This window comes from Ochotona curzoniae, unplaced genomic scaffold (genome assembly GCF_017591425.1).
Source record: "Ochotona curzoniae isolate NIBS_2020 unplaced genomic scaffold, NIBS_Ocur_1.0 scaffold_3171, whole genome shotgun sequence".
NCBI lineage: Eukaryota > Metazoa > Chordata > Mammalia > Lagomorpha > Ochotonidae > Ochotona > Ochotona curzoniae.
Window position 1 is genome coordinate 2,162,782 of NW_024467104.1, and position 18,011 is coordinate 2,180,792.

General features: G+C 49.3%; 2 protein-coding genes and 1 non-coding gene across 9 annotated transcripts in view; 1 reads left to right on the forward strand and 2 right to left on the reverse strand.

Annotated features, from left to right (window-relative positions):
* ZDHHC5 (zinc finger DHHC-type palmitoyltransferase 5) overlaps window positions 1–9,616 on the forward strand; it is a 31,868-nt gene extending 22,252 nt beyond the window's left edge. For 4 of the 6 annotated variants that reach the window (XM_041003974.1, XM_041003972.1, XM_041003975.1 and 1 more), the window contains 8 exons: window positions 663–835; window positions 976–1,078; window positions 2,247–2,338; window positions 3,272–3,404; window positions 4,400–4,523; window positions 4,917–5,029; window positions 7,117–7,976; window positions 8,329–8,818. In XM_041003974.1, the coding sequence (XP_040859908.1) occupies window positions 663–835; window positions 976–1,078; window positions 2,247–2,338; window positions 3,272–3,404; window positions 4,400–4,523; window positions 4,917–5,029; window positions 7,117–7,976; window positions 8,329–8,494 (1,764 nt within the window). In that variant the 3' untranslated portion in view covers window positions 8,495–8,818. Of the gene's footprint in view, window positions 1–662; window positions 836–975; window positions 1,079–2,246; window positions 2,339–3,271; window positions 3,405–4,399; window positions 4,524–4,916; window positions 5,030–7,116; window positions 7,977–8,328 lie in introns of all 6 variants that reach the window. The other 2 variants (XM_041003977.1, XM_041003976.1) reach the window with 2 other exon arrangements.
* A 1,642-nt stretch (window positions 9,617–11,258) lies between these two features.
* MED19 (mediator complex subunit 19) lies at window positions 11,259–17,766 on the reverse strand. 2 transcript variants are annotated; one of them, XM_041004204.1, is made up of 5 exons: window positions 17,398–17,766; window positions 12,395–12,651; window positions 12,183–12,279; window positions 11,738–11,832; window positions 11,259–11,602 (listed from the first exon to the last, which is right to left on the reverse strand). In XM_041004204.1, exons 1-5 carry the CDS (start codon window positions 17,657–17,659, stop codon window positions 11,534–11,536), a joined length of 780 nt encoding a protein of 259 aa, XP_040860138.1. In that variant the 5' UTR covers window positions 17,660–17,766; the 3' UTR covers window positions 11,259–11,533. The 2 variants fall into 2 exon arrangements, with proteins under 2 accessions (XP_040860138.1, XP_040860139.1); XM_041004205.1 differs by lacking the exons at window positions 11,259–11,602; window positions 11,738–11,832 and adding an exon at window positions 11,902–12,101 and having other exon boundaries at window positions 12,142–12,279.
* On the reverse strand, window positions 14,993–15,098 carry LOC121172397. The gene has a single exon (XR_005886218.1). It is a non-coding gene; the product is annotated as a U6 spliceosomal RNA (small nuclear RNA).
* Window positions 17,767–18,011: the final 245 nt, after the last annotated feature.

Below are 18,011 nucleotides of genomic sequence, written 5' to 3' on the forward strand. Positions count from 1 at the left end.
TGACCTGCCTTCTTCCTGTTGCAGTATGGGTCCTTGGCCTTGAGTGAAGGATAGTTCTGGCTCACTCGGGCTGTCTCAGTTCTGTCTGAGGGTTAGTAATGAGGTACCCGTGAAAGGCAGAGCATGAATATTTTGTTAGTGGAAGAAAGCTTTACCTTCTAGACATGAAGATTCATAGTGCTAACTTGCCAGTGTTGGCTCATTTTTTGGTTTATCTGTCCTAACTTTATGTTAGCCTTAGCTTCACGGAAATCAAGCTGTTGCCAATAAATTTGTTAAATTTTTTCTTGCCGTTTGTTCTTCTGTATCCTGTATTTTTCTTTTTTAGCACTTTTAAATTCATTTTTACTTTATGATTTTCTCTTTTCTTTAGCAAAACTTGAGACAAGTTATCTTTTTTGGAGTTCCTTGACTTAAAGGATAAGCTTTTAGAAACTGCCTTTGGCCTTTGCTCGTCCTCTGGGTGGTCTCCCTCACAGATCTGTGCAGTAAGAGAAGCTGCATGAGTCTGTTGATTTTATGATTAAATAGAAAATACGGTCACCGGTTACTAAAAGTAAACCTAAATTCTGCCATTTATTTCTCTTGACAAGGCATGTCAAATGCTGTGGTCCTGCGTGTTTCTTAGTCTCTCTCTCTTTTTTTTTTTTTTGTTCTCCTAGGAATTTGATCATCACTGCCCCTGGGTGAACAACTGTATTGGCCGCCGGAACTACCGTTACTTCTTCCTCTTCCTCCTTTCGCTGACAGCGCACATCATGGGGGTGTTTGGCTTTGGCCTCCTTTATGTCCTCTACCACATAGAGGAACTCTCAGGGGTCCGCACGGCTGTCACGTATCCTTCAAGGCCTTTGGGAAGTGGATTCAGATTAGAAAGTTTAAGGAAAGCTGAGTAACAGTGGGAAAGTGGCTGTGGTTGTAGTTTGGGAAGGCAGTATCATGTTATTTTTGTTCTTCTTAACTGTGTGACATCAGAATGGCAGTGATGTGTGTGGCTGGCTTATTCTTCATCCCTGTCGCTGGCCTCACGGGCTTCCATGTGGTGCTGGTGGCTAGAGGACGCACAACCAATGAGCAGGTACGGGGAGGAGTGACGGGAGGCAGACCTTTGGAGGGCACGCGTGTCTGGGAAGCCCACTGATCAGGTAGCAGCGTGGTACTTCCACAAGCAGATGTTCCTGACAGAGATTAGCAGTAAGGGATAAGGTAGTCCTAGATCCTCATGCAAGCATAAGATTAGGGGCCATTCTCCGGCAAGAAACACTTACAGAATGTCCACTATATACTGGACAAGCACTGTAGGATCTGAGCGCATGCGAAAATAGTGAAAGGCTTGGGTCAGCCCTCATGATGCTTGTTGCACTGCTCTAAACTTTTTATGAATTAATAGTGACTTACCTTGATTGCTTAGCAGTATTTGTCAGTTGCTCCTCTGCAGACTAGGAAGCAGTCATTGTGGATCACAAATACTCAGAAAGAAATTACTTTTTGTTTCAAACATGTTCTGATCTTTGTGTTAATTTTCTGTCAACAATAGAACTATTATTAGTGTAGCACTTAATTTTTTAGTGAGTGTAAGTTAATGATATTTTTTAAAGATATATTTGTTTTTTATTGGAAGGTCAGATATACAGAGAGGAGGAGAGACAGAACTGTCTTCTGGTTCCTTCACTAAGTGGCCGCAGTGGCCAGAGCTGAGTCAGTCCGAAGCCAGGAGCCAGGAGCTTCTTCCTGGTCTCCCACTTGGGGGTAGCATCCCAAGGCTTTTGGCCATCCTTGACTGCTTTCTCAGTCCACAAGCGGGGAGCTGGATGGGAAGTAGAGCAGCCAGGATACAACTGGTGACCATATGGATTCCTGGCACATGCACTGCGAGAATTTTAGCCACTAGGCCACCATGCTGGGCCCGTTAATGATTATTTAGAGTACATGGGAGTCTGTACTTAGATTATACACAAACGTGTTTTATATAAGCATCAGAGGATTTTCCAATTTATTAATATTCAGAAGGCTGTATTTCCTATGTTGCATGAAGAAACTGAATGCTTAGATTCAGACAAATGTCAGGAGGCAGATGCAGGATTTGAACTAAATACCCTTCTTAACCATCACATGTGTGTTTCTTGGTGTTTGTTTTTTTTTTACTCTTTTTATATCCCCCTGCTAATGGTGAGTGCATACAGCTTATCATTAATTCCTTGGAGGTTGAGACCCCGTCATGCAATCTGACCTGTTTTCCTTTCTAGGTTACGGGTAAATTCCGGGGAGGTGTGAACCCCTTCACCAATGGCTGCTGTAACAATGTCAGCCGCGTACTCTGCAGTTCCCCAGCACCCAGGTACACTTACTCCGTTAGTCTAATGTTTATCCGTAGTCAAAACTTTTTTTTTTTCTAAATAAATACTTTAAAGTTTTTATTGGAAAGGCAGATTTACAGAGACAAGGAGAGACAGAGAGATCTTCCATCTGCTGGCTTATTGCCTAAGTGGCTGCAGTGATGACCTGAGCCGATCTGAAGCCAGGAGCTCCTTCTGGGTTTCCCACTGGGTCCCAGAGCTTTTGCCTGTCATTCTGTACTGCTTTCCCAGGCCACAAGCAGGGATCTGGATGGAAAGTAGAGCAGCCGAGACATGAACCAGCGCCCATATGAGATCCTGGCTGCATGCAAGGCGGGGACTTAAGACACTAGGGCTATTGCATCTGGCCCAGTCAAAACTGTCATCATTGGGCTTATTCTAGTCTAGGAGAGGTCTGGTGGAAGATGATCTCTTAGGTGGGAATTCCCCTAGAATGGTGAGTGAATCGAGGAAGAGGCATGTTCATCTTTAGTGGGCCCTATGCGCTTAGTTGACCTTCTTCAGGTATTATGGCTGACCACAGAGAAAGGAGAGAAGGCTTTTGTATTTGCTGATTTGCTTCCCACATGGCCACAGCAGCCAGGGCTGGGCCAGTCTGAAGCTAGAAACTTGGTCATCTCGCCTCCTGTGTAAGTGGTAGGGACCTCAGTGCTTGAGGCGTCTCCTGCTGCCTTGGCTGTTGCATAAGGAAGCTGTTGAAGCAGAGCAGTGTGCTGCAAACTGCCTGTCTTGGGGAATGCCAGCCTCACAAACACCAGCTTGCTCTCTGCGCCCCAACACTGGTTTTGGGTCTTTGAGAGTTGAGTTATTCCTAAGTATCTTGATTTAGGTATCTGCTCACAAAGAATGGGTTAGTGCTAACCTTTTTTTTAAATGAATCAATGAATGAAAGATCCCTTGCTGTTGACACTCAGGTATTTGGGCAGACCAAAGAAAGAGAAGACAATTGTAGTGAGACCTCCTTTCCTTCGACCAGAAGTGTCAGACGGTCAGATAACTGTGAAGATCATGGACAACGGCATCCAAGGAGAACTGAGGAGAACTAAGGTGAGGGATCTAGGGGCGTTAACCTAACGTCACCTGTGACCAAGAGATGGAAATCTGCTTTCAGGGTAGACTACTACCATATTTATTACTTACTAGTTTATGTTAAAATTACTTTTTTTTTTCCTATTAGAATTTAAATTCATTGACAACAGAAACTGGGTCCCCTCCCCCCTTTTCTTAAAAAGATTTATTTATTTATTTATTTTATCAGAAAGGCAGATAAATCTTCCATCCGCTGCTTCATTCTCCAATAGCTGAAGCCCAGGAGCCAGGTGCTTTTTCCATGTCTCCCATGTGGAAGAAGGGTCCCAAGGCTTTAGGCTGTCCTCTGCTGCTTTCCCAGGCCACAAGCACAGGGAGCTGGATGGGAAGTGGGGCAGCCAGGACCTGAACTGGCGCCCAAATTGGGTACTGGTTCTTGCAGCCGGCCCGTGTAAGTCTTACTTAACATAGCTTACAGATGATAGAAACTGAGCAAGAGTTGGTTTTTTTTTTTTTAAGATTTATTTTATTTTTATTGGAAAGGTGGATATACAGAGAGGATTGACAGAGAGGAAGATCTTCACTCCCCAAGTGAGCACAATGACCTGAGCTGTGCCGATCCGAAGCCAGGGGCCTTTTCCGGGTCTCCCACACGGGTGCAGGGTCCCAAAGCTTTGGGCCGTCCTTGAATGCTTTCCCGGGCCACAGGCAGGGAGCTGGATGGGAAGCAGGGCTGCCAGGATAGAACCGGCACCCATATGGGATCCCGGGTGTGCAACGCGAGGACCTTAACCACTGCGCCATCGCGCTGGGCCCGCAAGAGTTGTTGAGTACATCAGTGATGGAATTAGACCCTTTCTGGAGACTTCACTTAACAGTGTCCTCAGACAGCTCTCAGTGCTTTGTGCTTTCAGTCCCAGTTTAGCAATGTGATGGCTGCCTCTAATACGCTGTAGGAATTCAAGGTCTCCAATGTCCATTTTTTCCAAACCTGACTCTCTTGTCACATCTAGTCTAAGGGAAGCTTGGAGATAACAGAGAGCCAGTCTGCCGATGCTGAACCACCACCTCCTCCTAAGCCAGACCTGAGCCGCTATACGGGGCTGCGGACACACCTCAGCCTGGCAGCTAATGAAGGTAAGACTGCCTGATTCATTTGACAGAACCTAGAACAAGAACGTAGGGGTAAAAAGGCTACTTAGGAGTCATGGAGAATCTGCTTGTCTGAAAGGTGGGATTTGACCTATTTCTTTGGATAGCTGTAGTGGAGAGATGGCATTTAGCTTCTGGTGGTGAACTGTGGCTTGGCAGGGGAACCTCTCGGCCTCTAGCCTGACCAGATAACAGTCTACCCTAACGTCTGGGCTGCTCTCAGTTTTTATTCTTCAGCAAGATTATTCTTGGGACTTGGCTTTTGCAGATGATTATCTGTTCTGTTCCTACCTTGTCCTCCCCTTATGCTTCAGGAAACTTGGGTGGACAGAGAACATTTTTGAAACAGTGCTTATTGGGCCTTTCCCCCCCCTGCAGATAGCAGCCTTTTGGGCAAGGACAGCCCCCCCACACCAACCATGTACAAGTATCGGCCGGGTTACAGTAGCAGCAGTACATCAGCTGCCATGCCGCACTCCTCCAGCGCCAAGGTACGTTATCTGGGAGAGAGGCTTAAGGGGAGGGGAAAGGAAGAAAGACATTTGGCATTAGTGGAACTGATTTGCTTACAAGTGGGTCGCTCATCATATGGGGCAGCATCCTCTCCGGTGGCAGAGACCAAAGGGCCTAGGTTCTAGTCCTGGCTCCATTTCTTGTCTTCCCTTTCTTTTTAAATTTTTTTTAAAGGTTTACTTGTTTATTTGAAAGGATGAGTTACAGAGAAAGGGAGAGAGGTCCTTATTCTATCCACAAATGGCTGGGGATTCACTCCCGCAACAGCTGGTGCTAGATCGGGCCAAAGCCAGGAACCTGGAATTCCTTCTGCGTCTCCCATGTGAGTGGCAGCACCCAAGAACTTGGACCATCTTCCAATGCTCTTTTAGGTGCATGATCAGGGAGCTTGGTCAAACTGGAACAGCTGGGCCCAGCGCAATAGCCTGGTGGCCAAAGTTCTCGCCTTGCACGCACTGGGATCCCATATGGTTACTGGTTTTTGTCCTGGCTGCCCTGATTCCCTTCTTGATCCCTGTTTGTGGTCTGGGAAAACAGTCGAGGACAGCCCAAAGCCTTGGAACCCTGCACCCGCATGGGAGACCTAGAAGCAACTCCTGGCTTTGGATTGGCTTAGCTGTGGCCGTTACGGCCATTTGGGGAATGAACCAGCAGACAGAAGATCTCTCTGGTTACCTCTCTCTGTAAATATGATTTTCCAATAAAAACAAATTAAGAGTTGTTTTAAAACATTCATTGATTAAAAGCACACCTAAGGGCCCTGTGTGGTGACCTAGTGGCTAAAGTCCTCGCCTTGCAAGCACTGGGATCCCATATGGGCGCTGGTTCTAATTCCAGCAGCTCCACTTCCTATCCAGCTCCCTGCTTGTGGCCTGGGAAAGCAGTTAAGGACGGCCCAAAGCCTTGGAAGATTCCGTACTCACATGGGAGACTTGGAAGAGGCTCTGGGCTCCTGACTTTGATTCAGCGCAGCTCAGGCCATTGGGGCCACTTGGTGGGAGTGAATCATCAGATGGAAGATCTTACTCTTTCTTTCCTCCTCTCTGTAAATCTCCCTTTCCAATAAGAATAAATAAATCTTAAAAAAAAGGAAAAAGCACAATTTTCAAGAAATTTTACAACATTAAAAAAAAAAGCAGCCGGATGTGCGCTAGTACCCATGTGATATTTGTGCTCATGGAATGTTGGTGTCATCTTGATCCGCTTGCAGCGCATGTCCCCTGGCTCACTGTGTGATGGCAGCCTCCTGATTATGTCTGCCTAGGAGGCAGCAGGTGACAGTTGAGCCCTCGGGAGACTCACACTGAATTCTGGGCTACTGGCGTCAGGCTGGCACAGCCCCAGCTGTTGGAGCAGTTGGGGAAGCACTGCACGGAAGATCTCTACCTCCATCATTCTGCTTTTCAAATATAATGAAAATCAGTTAACACATTTCTAGAAAAGATAAAAAGCACTGACAACAATGTCAAATGAGTTCAAGACCCATTTTGTGCCTCCGGGCAAGCTTTCTCTAAGCTTTTTATCTATCTTCTCTAAGATTTACTTATTTCAAAGAAAAAAAAAATCTTACTTTTATTGGAAATTCAGACTTACACAGAGAAAGAGAGACAGAATGATCCTCTGTCCACTGGTTCACTCCCCAAGAGGCAATGGCCAGAGCTGAACCAGTCCAAAGCCAGAAGATGCTTCTGGGGTCTCTCACATGGGTGCAGGGTCCCAAGGCTTTGGGCTGTCCTCTACTGCTTTCCCAGGCCACAAGCAGGGAGCTGGATGGGAAGTGGAGTAGCCAGGACACCAACCTGCACCCATAAGGGATCCTGGCGCATGCAGGGCGAAGACTTTAAGCCACTAGGCCATTGTACCAGGCTTCGTTTTCTCTGTTAAAATGAGGTGTTAATTTTCTTCAACTCATGAGTTTGCTTTAGCTAGAACTTAAACCGGATTAGGCATGTAAAACTTCTAAGCATATTACTGGATAAAATGTTTCTGATAGACCCCGTGTGCTCCGAATTCTTGCTTCTGTCCTTGGAGGAGCATTAAGAGCTTGTTGTACTTTCTTCCTCAGTTGAGTCGTGGGGACAGCTTGAAGGAGCCAACCTCAATTGCGGAGAGCAGCCGGCATCCCAGTTACCGGTCAGAACCCAGCTTGGAACCAGAGAGCTTCCGTTCTCCCACCTTTGGCAAAAGCTTTCACTTTGATCCACTTTCCAGTGGCTCACGTTCCTCCAGCCTCAAGTCGGCCCAGGGCACAGGCTTTGAGCTGGGCCAGTTGCAGTCCATTCGCTCAGAGGGCACCACTTCTACTTCCTATAAGAGCCTGGTCAACCAGACACGCAATGGAAGCCTGTCTTACGACAGCTTGCTCACTCCTTCAGACAGCCCTGATTTTGAGTCAGTGCAGGCAGGGCCTGAGCCAGACCCGCCTTTGGGCTACACCTCTCCCTTCCTGTCAGCCCGCCTGGCCCAGCAGCGGGAGGCAGAGAGGCATCCACGTTTGGTGCCAACTGGTCCAACACACCGAGATCCCTCACCAGTCCGTTATGACAATCTGTCACGCCACATTGTGGCCTCCCTCCAGGAACGAGAGAAGCTGCTGCGCCAATCACCCCCACTCCCAGGCCGTGAGGAAGAACCAGGCGTGGGAGACTCGGGCATTCAGTCCACACCAGGCTCAGGCCATGCCCCTCGTACGAGTTCCTCCTCGGATGATTCCAAGAGATCACCACTGGGCAAGACTCCCCTGGGACGCCCAGCTGTGCCCCGTTTTGGCAAACCAGAAGGGCTAAGGGGCCGGGGACTAGGGTCCCCTGAACCAGGTCCAACTGTCCCATATCTGGGCCGTTCGATGTCTTACAGCAGCCAAAAAGCCCCAGCTGGTGTCTCTGAGACAGAGGAAGTGGCCTTGCAGCCATTACTGACACCCAAGTAAGTATTGCTACCATTCTGGCCCTCAGCTGACTTAAATTTAGTCCTAGTGCTCTGTGGAGGGAGGGGCCCAGGCCTTTGCATGGGAGTGACAGGGGTGTCCTGGTGGCCTTTAATTCTCTGACTACAGCTGCCTTCAAGGGCAACTTCTGTAGAGACTGAAGATTACAGCTTTTAATCTTAACTGGTTATTTGAGAAGAAGCATAGCTGCAATTAGAGAGGCATAAAGAGAAGGGGATTGGGCTTGTGCTAGGCAGGGCGTATCTGAGGAGTCTGGCATACTCCCTTAGACTTTAACTGATTTGATGTTCTTTGTTCCACTTGCTGATACCTGTTGTCTTTTCTCCTCAGAGATGAAGTACAAATCAAGACTGCCTACAGCAAATCCAACGGGCAACCCAAGAGCATGGGCTCAGCCTCCCCTGGCCCTGGCCAGCCCCCTCTCAGCAGCCCCACAAGGGGAGGAGTCAAGAAGGTGTCAGGAGTGGGTGGTACCACTTACGAGATTTCGGTGTGAGCCTTCAGCACCTCCCACCCCCCACACCTCTACGCCTACACCAAAGGGCCCCAGGCGGCCACCTTCCTTCCCTCAAGGGGCTCCCCTCCCCTGCATGGACATTTTTTAAACCACCAATTCCAAGAGGATGAGGAGTTTTATAAAATGCAACAGGGTTGGGGAGTCGGAGAGTTGGGGCCCTGAGACTGGGGTAGCAAACCCCGTTTTACCTTTTAAGACCTTCCTTAATCCCTGGACCAGACTCAGTGGACATTTGTGCAATTGCTCGCCCTGGAGGGAACCAGATCATTTTTAAACCAGAAATAATTTTTTTTATTATTGTTACGGATTCTATTTTTTTCCTCTTCTGCGTTACCAGGTGTGTGTGTACATATATATATATTATAAATATCAAAGAAATTATATATCTATCCTGGGATGGGAAAATGAGGGAGGGATATATATAAGAAAGAGGATCTTATTGTTCCTGTTCCTCAGACCAGCAGGAAAAGGGGAGACACCAAAGTCTTCCCCCATGGTTCCCTCTTGTCCTTTAGCAACTGAGGAAATAGCGCCCCCTGTTGGTGCTAGGTGATCAGGAAAGTCATCTGGGGAGAGCTGGAGAGTCTGGGGTCTTGGGTAGCAGAGCCCTTCCTGTTAGTCCACTGGGCAGTCAGTGTCCCCAGGAGAGAGGTCATAGCTCCATGACATCGTGGTGGTGGTGGTGGTGGTGGTGGTGGGGAGGAGATCAGGAGACAAATCTGGCCTAACTCAAGAAGCACTGTTAGAAACCCCTCCCCTTCTGGGGAGAAGGATCAGGGGGCTTTCTAGAGTGAGCCCCTCAAAGCTTCCCCTAGCCTACGTGGTTCAGTCAAGTCTAAGGACAGGACGAAGAATCCAAAAAGCAATATTTTTCATCACATGCCAAAAAATGGGAGAGAGAAGGAGTGGCAGGCCTAGGCCCCTCCAGTTGTCCTTGGGGTTTACCCCTCAGCCCACCTTATTGCGGTGCTGGGTAGAGGGGATACCTGGGTTCTAACCTCTAAACAGGGAAGACCCCAGCCTCTGCACAGAGGCCCTTTTATTTTTTATTCTGATTAGCCATTTTAAAACAACAAGGAATAAAAAGAAATCCTGATCTAACGGCTCCCCCCGTCTGGTGTTACTGTGTCTGCTAAGGCAGGGTGGGACGTTACCACAAAGAAAGCTCGCAGGCTTCTCTGGTCCTGACCTGACTTAAGGTGGGACGAGGTGAAATTTAAGACAATAGGTCTTGTTTTAATTTGGGTGATTCAGAAAAGTCCCTGAAAACTTTGTAGCTACCATATCATAGCTTCATGTGACTTCAAAGGCAGATGTATAGAGAGGAGGAGAAACAGAGAGGAAGATCTTCCATCCAGTGGTTCACTCCTCAAGTGGCCACAATGACCAGTGCTGTGCTAGTCCGAAGCCAGGAGCCAGGAGCTTCTTTTCTGGTGTTTCATGCGGGTGCAGGGTCCCAAGGCTTTGGGCCGTCCTCGACTGCTTTCCCAGGCCACAAGCAAGGAGCTGGATGGGAAGTGGAGCTGCCGGGATTAGAATCGTATGGGATCCCGGTGTGTTCAAGGCGAGGACCTTAACAATTACTCTATCGCACCAGGCCCTAAACATTGCTTCTTAATGTAAAGCCCATCAGTGCATGGAAGCCTGGGTAGGTGTCCAGGTTGACTGAAAGTTGTTTTCGATGGCCCATGCTGTCCCCCCTTTGGAAAAAGTGGCTCTGCTTTCACTTCTGACAGCCGTGGGCGCCGAGTCTCAGCTCACTGGCTGGAACCCTTTTTTTTGCATCATTTGTAACAGAACCATACAGACTCTTGTTCTGAAATCTGATTAAAACAGTAGTTTTGCCATGAACTGACCTAAGAACAACCTTAGTTTATTCCAAATCATTTTAACTTCTATGTTAAAATTAGTTTAAAGCCAGTTTACACTAGCTCAAGTTTCAGTTACCTATCAAACTGAAAAAAGTAAACATTTCTCTCACATGCCGACAGTCGGCTGCCCTTTTTGCTGTATTGGAAGTTTAGAACTGTCTTGCCATCAGCCAGATATGCTAAGGAAGGATGTGGCAGGCCAGTTTTTCTAGAAAGACAAAGAGAAGCATTTATCTTTGCTTGGCAGAAGTTCATTTCAAAAGATAATAGTTTTCTGGCCGAAGACTCAGTTTGGTTCAAGCATGCTGGTGGATTGTAGGTTTTTTTTTTCTTTAAGAGAGGAGAGGAAGATCTTCCATCCATTGAATCAGTTCCCAAGCAGCCACAACGGCCGGGGCTGCGCTGAACTGAAGCCAGGAGGCTGAAGCCTCCTCCGGGTCTCCCACGTGGCTGTAGGGTCCCAAGGCTTTGGGCTGTCCTCAACTGCTTTCCCAGGTCACAAGCAGGGAGCTGGATGGGAAGCAGGGCTGCCAGGATTAGAACTGGCGCCCAAATGGGATCCTAGTGCATTTAAGGCAAGGATTTTAGCCACTAGGCCACGGCACCAGGCCCGCAGGTGCTTTTAAAATACTGATTATTCTGTTTAGCACAAGCCTAGAAACTGTTGAGCTTCACAGATGGCACCTGAAGACCAGTGAGGCACGCTGTTCTCAACATGGGCACACAGTATATCTACTGTAGAGAAATATTACCAGGCTGTGTCATTCTGGTTGCTTGCCTGCCATGACCTAAGTCCCCATTATATTGTCTTGACCACTGACTTCATGGAAAGGCACTTACCTCCCTTTACAGATCAGCCACGCAAGAACCAGTTGGATAAATGCTTTTTTTTTAAGAAGAAAAAAAACAACAGGTTAAGTTTTAACATCAAACAAATTGCACAAAACAGAAGAAATGGCTTCCCAGGAAAGGAAGAATGTCCATGAGAAAGCCAGCTGGGCTGCGCCTTACAAACGCATGGCCCCCTTCTCTCTCTGAACGCATGCGCTGCAACGACGCAGAGGAGGAGCTGGCCCTGTCCTGGCTGCAGGAGGTTCCCAGGCCCAGCAGGCCGGAGGGCAGCTTTGTGAGGTCCAGCCCAGGGGGGTTAGCGGAGGCTGCTGCTGCTGCTGGCCTGCGAGCTGCCCATACCTGGGTGATCTGGACTGTGTCGGCTCTGGAGAAGACAACGAAGGAGGGGTAAGAACAACCGGCACCTTGCCCTGAGTTTCCCATCTTGGCTTCAGCTGGAAGCAAAGGACTCTGCTTAGGTAAGAAATGAGGGAACTGTGGAAACAGACCCTAACCCTACCTTCTTTTTCTTCTTCTCTTTCTTCTTCCTTTTCCGGTCAGGATCCTCCTCTTTTTTCTTTTTCTTCTTCTTGTGATCCGAATCAGAAGGTGTTTCTGTAGGAGACATTAGACCCTATTACCTGTAGTGTTCAAAAGCCTTTACTACCATGAAATTTTGAAGACTACAGGAAGACCTCAAGTTTTTTTCGCCCTTCTAAATGGTCCCAAAGAGACACTGCTGCTAGGACCCCTGTCCTAGGTTCCTGCCCCAGAGAGCTGAGGACACTGGTGTCTTCTCTGGGAGCACATGGGAAGCCCATGAGCCCTGGGCTGAAGGGGGATGCTGCAGCAGGCTCGGGAGGTCAGGGCTGCTTGCCCCTTACCTGGGGCACGGGCCCTGGGCTGGCTCTGCCCGCCCCTTACCTGGGGCACGGGGTCCTGGGCTGGCTCTGCCCGCCCCTTACCTGGGGGCACGGGGTCCTGGGCCCGGCTCTGTTTGTGTTTGTGCTTCTTGTTCTTCTTGGGAGGCTGAATGTGCATCAGGCGACACTGTTCTGGCAACTGAAGGAACCAGAGGAAGGTCTGGTGAGTGCAGACTCTGGTGTGAGGACTAGCGCCCAGCCTCGCTGAGCCGCCCGCTGTCTCCCCGCGCCCCTCCTCCGTGCACTGGGCTCACCGGGCCGGTGTGCAGGCGGAAGCCAGCCAGCATGGTGCCTGTGATAGGGTTGAAGGAGCTGTTCAGGATCGGGGGCTTCTCGATGAGGGAGCGGAGACTGCTGTTATCGTGAGAGCCGGGCAGATCGATCATGCCCGGCAAGTCGGGCAGGAAGTTGCTGAGTTTCTCCTTCACCTTCTTACCGCAGAACTTATTGTAGGCTTGCTCCAGGTTGTAGTGTGTGATGAGGTTGGTGCTGCCGGTCAGCTCTGTGCTACCTGGAGCAAACAGGGAAAGAGGAAAAGTAAAAGGCTTTATATGTACATACTGATCCTAAGGAAGGACTTTTTAAAGTGAGAATTATAAATTTTTGTAAGATTTATTTTTCTTGGAAAGCCAGATTTGCAGAGAGGAGGAAAGAGTGCAAGATCTTCCAACCGCTGGTTTATTCCCCAAGTGGCCGCCAGGGCTGGGGCTCAGCCAATCTGAAATCAGGAACCAGGAGCTTACTTTGGGTCTCCTATGTGGGTGCAGGGTCCCAAGGCTTTGGGCTGTCATTCTCTGCTTCCCCAGGCCACAAGCAGGGAGCTGGAAGTGCAGCAGCCGGGACATGAACTGGTGCCCATATGGGATGCCAGCACATGCGAAGCAAAGGCTTTAGCCACTAGGCTACCACACCTGGTGCTCAAAATTGTTAATAACATGGAGGAGTTTTCCCAGTTGAAATGTTGATGAAAAAGCTTATGTTTAAAGAAAACAGGTACTGACACTGTGGCATTGCATATAAAGCTGCCACCAGCGATGTCAACATTCCATATAGGTGCCAGTTCATATCCTGGGAAAAGCAGTGGTTGATGGTCCAAGTGCTTGGGCCCCTGCACACACAGAGAAGACAGAAGAAGCTCCTGGCTTGGGCCTGGCTTAGCATTCGCTGCTGTAGCCAGCTGGGAGTGAACCAGCAAATGGAAGCGCTGTTTCAAAATATCATAAGCACTAAAAGTATAATATGCTATAGATTAGTAGGGTGGAATGGGAAGGGGAAAAAGCAAAAATCTCGGCAGAGATGAAGGAAATGATGAGCCAGGATGGTCATTTATCTGGCCTGATTGCTAAACACCGCGCAGTGCTTTTCATAAGATGTGCAGTGCGACCAGGAGGGACCTCACCGCTCAGTGCTACCACAGGGAGGGCGTCTAGCACGGTGACAAGAGGGTCTGTGTCAAGAATTTTGTTCTTTTGGTTACTAACAAGCAAAAAGACTCATGGTTACACAGAAAAATAGCCAGATTTCTCTAGTTGTTGCTGCCTAACTTGGGTTATCAACATCTTGATTCTCCCTAATAGTACAGTGCTTTGCCAACAAAGAAATGTCTGCTAACAAGTCAGATAGACAACCAGAATTTTGGGTTTGGCTGTTCTCCAGCTCTTATCTGTGAGAACAATAGCAACCTTTTTGTTGTTGTTTTTAAAGATTTATTGATTTTATTGGAAAGGCAGATGTACAGAGAGGAGAGACAGAGAGGAACATCCTCCGTCCAATGATTCACTCCCCAAGTGGCCGCAATGACCAGTGCTATGCTGATCCAAAGTCAGGAGCCAGAAACTTCCTTTAGGTCTCCTACGCGGGTGCAGGGTCCCAAGACTTTGGGCCGTCCTCGACTGCTTTCACAGGCCACAGCAGGGAGCTGGATGGGAAGTGGGGCTGCTGGGATTAGAACTGGCAACCATATGAGATCCTGGTGCGTTCAAGGCGAGGACCTTAACCATTCTGCTATCACACCGGGCCCAATAATAGTGATCTTAAGCAGACTTTTCAGAATTGAAAACACTGGCTAGTATAAAGAATCTAAGGGTGGCCAAGGGGAAACACGGGTCCGGGCAACACAGAGACAGCTGGAAGCACTCCAGGCATGCACTCGGGGTGGGCTAGGGCATCCTGTTGGGCCCCTGCCCGAGCTGCCACAGGCAGGGAGGCCGAGAAGGACAGAAGGCTCCGGCACCGAACTTACCACGAGGCTCTGCCGCCTTCCCCTCCCAGTGACCTCGCTAGAGGCCCAGGTGAAAGCACGCTGCCTTGTCCGGACTTGGAAGGGTTCAGTCTCCTGCTTTTGACTGTTACTTTGAAGAGGATTTGTGAATCTTTCTCCTTAGCTCTTACTCCTATCCAGAATGATCCCTGCAATTTCTTTATCAATTCCACGCAGATTCAGTTCCATTTATTGATTTATTTTTGAAATCCACATCCTTGGCCATATCACTTATGGTTTCTTTATTTCAATCCATGGCACCCTCATTCATGGGATATTTTTAGAAAAGTGGCACTTCTCGGTTTAAAAATCTTAATGGTTTCTTGTTAGGAAAAAGCTCAAACTCCTCTGACACTCATGGTTAATTACATCTTCCTGAATCCAACTCAGCTTTGGACTCAAATCAATCACTGAACTCCCCAAAGGTAAAATTTTGGATTTATTAAATCAGTCAAAGCATTAACCCTTACATTGCTGTCCTTTAGAAAAATTATTTTAACCAGTCTGTATTCTTTACAGTTCAACTTAACTGACATCTCATTATTTTTATACATTTGTTAAAACAATTGGGGAATTTCTAAGTCCTTGTCAAAAAAATATGAAACGCTCCACGAATCTGCATGTCATCCTTGTACAGGGGCCATGCTAATCTTCCTGCATCATTCCAATGTTAGTGTCTGTGCTGCCGGAGCCAGCACTGACATCTCATTCTGTCTTTTTGAGTAGTAACGCATCTTGAAAACTGTCTGGGGAGCCGCTGCACTGGCACAGCAGGCTCATCCACCAGCTGTTACCGCCAGTTTGTGTCCTGGCTGCTCTACTTCTGATCCAGTTCTCTGCTTGCAGCCTGAGGGCAGTGGAGCATTGCTCAAGTCCTTGGCTTCTGCACCCGTGTGGGAGACCGGGGAGGGGGCTGGGTGTTCCTGGCTTCTGGCTTTGGACTGTCTCAGTTTGGGCATACCTCCCTCTCTCTGTAAAATTCCAAATAAAAATAAATGTTAAAAAAAAATCTGGTGGGCCCAGCATGATAGCATAGTAGTAAAAGGCCTCACCTTCTGCGCACCAGGATCCCATATGCTTGCCGGTTCTAATCCCAGCAGCTCCACTTCCCATCTAGCTCCCGAAGCCTGGGAAGGCAGTGGAGAGCGGCCCAAAGTCTTGGGATCCTGCACCTGCGTGGAAGACCTGGAAGAAGCTCCTGGCTCCTGGCTTCGGATTGGCTCAGCTCCTGCCGTTGCAGCCATTTGGGGAGTGAACCATCAGACGGAAGATCTTCCTCTCTGTATATCTGACTTTGCAATAAAAATAAAATACATCTTTAAAAAAAAGATCTGTTGGCAGAACAACTCCATTTAGGAACATACCATCAGGCTTACAGGGGGAACAAAAAAAGAAACAAATGAAACCAGTAGGGAGTTAATACTGCTTGTTAAGACACTGTCCGTGAAGTGTATAAGGCATTATCACAAATAGTAAGATTAGTGTTGCCTAACAGAGTTAAAGCGCAGGACCATGATGGATATTTGCAGCAGCAGTTCATACACTACTTGGGGTGTCTGTCTAGCACCACAGTGCCTGGTTTGAGTCCTGGCCCCTCTGCCTCCGAAGCAGCCTCCCGCTGCAGATGCACCCAGCAAGGCAGTGGGTAGCTCGGATCCTCGGATCCCTGAATGGAGGGCCCAGCTCCTGGCTCTGCCCTGGCTGTTGGGGGCATTTGGGGATTGAACCAACACATGGAAAACCTGTCTCTCTGGTTTTCAAATAAAATAAAACTAGAGAAATAAGACTCAGGCTTACTAATCTGCTTCCCCTTCTCACCATGTCACCCTTCCTGTGCTTCCAGCATTTACCCAGAACAGATGCTCAGTATCTGCTGACAGAACAAGTGCAATCAGGTTAAACAAATGGCTGGTGGATGTATCTCTGCCTTTCCGGTAAAAAGATATTTAAAAGGAAAACTTTTTAAAAAAAGATGTATTTTGACTGGAAAGGCGGATCAGAGAGGAGGAGAGAGAGAGGTCGTCCAACGCCGGTTTTACTCTGCAACAGCCAGAGTGGAGCTGATCCGAAGTCAAGAGCCAGGTCCCCCACGCAGGTGCAGGGTCCCAAGGCTTTGGGTCACCCTCTGCTGCCTTCCCCGGCCACAAGCCTGGCAAGTGGAGCAGCCGGGACATGAACCGGCACCCACATGGGATCTGGTGCTTGCAGGTGGAAGGAGCAGCCTTTTGAGTCATCATGCTGGCCCCAGTTTCTCCACATTTTAAGTCACTTTTACTTTTTTTGAAAGGCAGAGAAGGAAATCTTCCATCCACAGGCTCAGTCCTCCTAACTGCTGTACAGACAAGCTTGAGTCTGGCCGAACCAGGAGGCTGGCGCTCCATCCCGGTCTTCTACCATGCTGGTAGGAACCCAAGTCCTGGAGACCCGGGACTGGAGACTGCTGCCTCGCCCCCACCCCGGGAGTGACTACAGAGTCAGGACTCAGTCCTAAGCACTCCACTGTGGGGGTGGCTTCCCCGCTGGACCACAACACCCACCCCCATCCTTGTGTTGTTTCAGCATTAACCCCTGTCCGACACTATCCTGCTTACACGTCTGCTCCACCAACATAAAAAAAAAACAGGCAAGGACTTTGTCAGTCCCGTTCACACGCTTTCTCCAGCACTTACGATGACGTAAATGTGCAATGAGACAACTTCGTGTCCTTCGAATCCCGACTCTGAACACCCGAAGGCACGCCGACAGCCTGCCCTCAAGCCGAGCTCCCCAGGGACATCACAGCAGACCATTCGAGCTCCCGCCTCTGGCCCTGTGTCCACTTCAGGAAGCCGTCAACCATCGCCAAAGGCGGACACCCCCGCCTACTCCCAGGCAGCCCCTGTGAGCTCCACGCCGGGGCCCGGGGCCCTGCCGCCCCTGCACCTGCGGGCCGTCGGCCAGCCCCGCCACCTCATGTCCGCGACCCGACGGTCCGGCCGTGGCCAGGCCGGGACTCACCCGGCAGCTCCCGCATGAGATAGAAGGGGCCGCCTGCCGCACCCGACTTGTCGGCGCCGGGAGGGGCCGCGGCCGCGGCGGCAGGCGGCGCTGTGCCGGGTCCTCCGCCCGGGGGAGGCGGGGGCGGCGGCGGCGGCTTTGCGGGTACGAAGCCCAGGGGGGCTTGGCCAGCGGGCTCGGATGGCGCCCCAAACAGCGCGAAGGCCTCCATCGTCCTCTCCGCCCCGGTGCTGCCGCGGGTTCTGGCGCTGATGGCTCTCATTGGACAATCTCTTCACTCGGTCCCGCCCTCCTCCTCATAAAGCCTCTTATCATTGGATGCCCGAGATCCCACCTTCTTTTTTCAGGCATCCACTTCCGTCGCTTTCTGAGAACGTTAGGGAAGTGCTAGCTAAGGTTATTGACTACTTCTAGGCCATCGCCTCTTGCGTAGCCAATAACATGACCTCGGTCGAAAGAGCGACAACCAGACTGGCCAATAAACTGTAAAACTTCCTTAATTATGGCAGCAACCAATGCGAAGTCTACTTCCGGGTTCAGAGGCGGTGCTTCTACTCTTTGGGCCAATAGAAACCACAATAGGGTGGGAGGTGGGGCCCCAAGTACGGAGGCCG

Bases quoted from the DNA above. Each gene is read 5' to 3' on its own strand.
- MED19 (XM_041004204.1), bottom strand. From the start codon at position 17,659: ATGAGAGCCATCAGCGCCAGAACCCGCGGCAGCACCGGGGCGGAGAGG. The intron at 12,652-17,397 runs GTGAGTCCCGGC...TGTTTGCTCCAG, and splicing joins TCTCATGCGGGAGCTGCCGG to GTAGCACAGAGCTGACCGGC. The intron at 12,280-12,394 runs GTGAGCCCAGTG...TGGTTCCTTCAG, and splicing joins TCCGCCTGCACACCGGCCCG to TTGCCAGAACAGTGTCGCCT.